This window comes from Strongylocentrotus purpuratus, unplaced genomic scaffold (assembly GCF_000002235.5).
Source record: "Strongylocentrotus purpuratus isolate Spur 01 unplaced genomic scaffold, Spur_5.0 spur5_scaffold_10, whole genome shotgun sequence".
Classification (NCBI taxonomy): domain Eukaryota; kingdom Metazoa; phylum Echinodermata; class Echinoidea; order Camarodonta; family Strongylocentrotidae; genus Strongylocentrotus; species Strongylocentrotus purpuratus.
This window is the reverse complement of record NW_022145595.1, coordinates 26,126,525-26,130,026: the sequence shown is the minus strand read 5'-3', so window position 1 is coordinate 26,130,026 and position 3,502 is coordinate 26,126,525. Positions and strand designations below refer to the sequence as shown.

Below are 3,502 nucleotides of genomic sequence, written 5' to 3'. Positions count from 1 at the left end.
TCATTCCGACTAAATTCATTAAATCATTTTTTTCTCTCTCTCTCTTTCTCTCTCTCTCTCTCTCTCTCTTTCTCTCTCTCCCTCTCCCACTCTTTCTCTCTCTCTCTCTTTCTTCTCTCTTCTTATTCATAGAACGGTGCACTGAAGATCATTGATCGCAAGAAGAACATTTACAAGTTATCTCAGGGAGAATACGTTGCTCCTGAGAAGATCGAGAACGTCATCATGAGAAGCTCCCTGGTCGCACAGGCTTTCGTTTACGGAGAAAGTCTCAAGGTATATCTACAGTGATTCCTTTCAATCAGGGGGGGGGGGGGCGGTACTCCAAAAGGGATGTCTTCCCTTTGGTTTGGACAATGGGACAATATCATTTATGCCCCTGCAAGTTTCATTCCTTTATTTTCTCCACAGTTGTTGTTCACACCTCCGAGAAATATCCATGATTTGTGAGTTATCGAGCAAAATCTGAAAAATGTTCTTCAAATTGTATTCAAAACTGAATTGAAATCGATTTTATTTTCTTCAATCAATGTTGTTTATTTGTTATTATTATTATTTTTTTGTGGGGAGGAGGGGTATTGGGAACCGGGAATCAGCACTGTATGAATAAACAAATTCGCAATTTTTTGTTTGTTTTCACATTTACCCATTCTTGAATATTAATTCAGTCCTATAACATCGCCGTCATTGCTCCGGAAGAGGAAGAACTCAAGAGATTTGCAGAGAACAACGCCATCAACGGCACAGTGGAAGAGCTTTGTGAGAATGAGGTATGGCAATGAACAAAAAGATCACAAGCTTCATCATGATTAAGAACAACAAAAATGTTAAACTTCAATGATGACGCCAGACTGACAAAACACCATTTTTTGTTTACACGACGAGGAATAGATAAGAGTCATTCTGTTTGGAGTCGGTTTGGCGGTGTGACAGAGGGGAAAATAACCCCCTGGGAAAATTGCCCCCAGGACAATAACCCCCACCCCTGAAAATTACACGCTAGGAGAATTACCCCCTCCCCCCCCCCCACACACACAATAAATCCAGTTCATTAAAGGGCAAGTCCAGCCTGATAATACAGTTGTTTTCGGGGGGGGGGGGTAGTTGTCCTTGGGGGTAATTTTCTGGGGGTCATTTTCCGGAGGGTAATTTTCGTTGGGGGGGGGGGGGGGGTATGTCGGTAGGTCGGTAATTGGCAGGGGGATAATTGTCCAGGGGATAATTGTCCTAGAACCGTGACAGAGGTATGAAACCCACGTCACATTGCCAAACCGACTCCCAACCGTTTCGGACCGTTCAGGGTGACGCTATTCTGTTCTATCTTTTGTTTGTCTGGTGTCAGTCTCGTTGTGTGACTGACGTGTAATACTCCAGGCACTGAAGCGTAGTTCAGACATATAATTCATTGAAGGGTAAAAGAGTAGCAATTGGACAATTTTGTTCTAGACCATTCAAAAGATCATTTGATGTATTGTTGTATCTCTTGTTTACCACTTATTACATGTAAGTAAATTTATCAGACATTCTGTCTTTTGTTATTTTCTTCTTTTCCTCTACGGACGGTACGAATGGCTATTCGGGAGGATGTCGACAAAAAATGCGTTGCTGCAAATCTGTGTGGCTTCGAGAAGGTGAACACTCATCCTGAATCATTATTATGAAAATTCCTATGAACTTTTCGCCGATCCCTTTTATGGTTCACCATGCGCATTTACAGACTGTTTATTGACCTTGAAATTCAATTTTAGAAAATTTCTTCAATTGCAGGAATTTTAGGGGAAAATGGAAGCTTGAATAAAAGTAATTAAGGATCCACAATTTTTTTAACCACTCATCAACATGTAGACAGTGATCTGAAGGTAGGCTTCAGCCTAAATAACATAATATAGCAAAATTTTGATGTAGACCTAACACATGAAATCATTTTGATGAACAATTTGAATGACATGTATATGCTATTCCAACAATTCAGAACGTATTGTATAATCTAATGACTACAGAAGGGGACTTTTTAAAACGTTGAAGGGCCCCAAATATTTAGTAACTCACAAACAAAAGAAAACAAAGTTTGGATTGTTAACTTCACAAAGAGATACCTCCGCATCTCGATTTATGGCATCTAAGTTGATTGCAACTTAATTGATTGATTGCATCTAGATTGGTTGCATCTAGATTGAGTGCATCTAGATTGAGTGCATCTCGTTTTATTGCATTTCAGTTAATTGAATCTTAATTGATTGGTTTCATCTTTGTTGATTGTATCCGTCCATTGATTGCGTCTTGATTGATTGCATCTCGATTGATGTTATCTCGATTGATTGTATTTACAGGTGAAAGAATACATCCTTCATCCCGAGCCCTTCTCCGTAGAGAATGGACTTCTCACACCAACCTTCAAGAATAAACGAGCCGCCATCAAAGCCAAATTCAAAGAGGAGATAGATCATCTTTACTCAAACCTCAACTAGAAGTCCTACCAAAAGCATTGAAGGTGCTGTGTGTGTGTGGGTGTGTGTCTGCAAGGCCAGGGCCAGACTATTGTGAATAGTGTGTGTGTGTGCGTGTGTGCCTATTTGTGTGAGGTGAAGTATGTTATATTTATGTCAAGATCGGGGGAGGGGGGCAAGCACCAACTTTAGTGAAGATGAAGAAAACTATTTTTAATTATAGGGATGAGGAAAAGAAAAAAGCTATTAGAATGGAAAAGCTGGGATTACATTTTTTAAAGTGGGAGCAGCTTAGTATTAATCAAGATTAGTTTTCCTCTCCACCGTGGGCTTGTTGTGTAACTCTATTTTGCGGCCTGGTTAAAAACTTAATTATTACATATGTTTTTCTTGAGTTGAGAATGTTAGCAGACATCCACTGAGTGAGTAGTGTGTGTGTGTGTGTGTGTGTGTGTTTGTGTGAGGGAGGGGGAGCTGGCCGTGCCAGTAAAATAACCTCCATTTTTGAAAATATTTTTTTATATAATGAATAATATGTACAATTGACTTATAAATTATGTTTATGTACTTTAAGTTTACTTTCAATTTTTGCTCAGTTATCTATAGTGCAAATGAGTTTTTGTTTAATTATGTTAATGTATAAGCAATCAACATTGAAAACGTTTTTTTATTTTATTCGATTGTATGTTTGTATTACACATTTGGAGGAATAAAACAAAATTACGATAATTTTTGAAAGTGTGTGTGTGTGTGGGGGGGGGGGGGGGGGGCTGCGTGTTTGGGGATAAAAAAGGTCCCATTTTATGACAACAATTTGAGATGAGACGACACAGATTTAGATGTCACACCTCCAGGCGCGGATCCAGGATTTCCCAGGGGAGGGGCCCAATTTTTAAATTTTTTTTTAGCTCCCTAAAATTTGAAAAATCACGCCCGCCGAAAAGTCGCTCAGTGGGGGGGGGGGGGGGGGAGGGGGGGGAGAGGGGGGGGGGGGGTAGTGAGCACTTTTTTTGGGGGGGGGCATCCCCCCAAAAAAGCTAAAACATCACGTGGAT

At 40.1% G+C, this 3,502-nt stretch overlaps 1 protein-coding gene across 1 annotated transcript in view; it reads left to right on the top strand.

The window, feature by feature from the left end:
* LOC753112 (long-chain-fatty-acid--CoA ligase 5) overlaps positions 1-2,471 on the top strand; it is a 30,435-nt gene extending 27,964 nt beyond the window's left edge. Inside the window, exons 16-19 of the mRNA XM_030979201.1 lie at positions 133-276; positions 669-770; positions 1,560-1,631; positions 2,331-2,471. Of these exons, the coding sequence (XP_030835061.1) occupies positions 133-276; positions 669-770; positions 1,560-1,631; positions 2,331-2,468 (456 nt within the window). The 3' untranslated portion in view covers positions 2,469-2,471. The remainder of the gene's footprint in view (positions 1-132; positions 277-668; positions 771-1,559; positions 1,632-2,330) is intronic.
* The last annotated feature ends 1,031 nt before the right edge of the window (positions 2,472-3,502 follow it).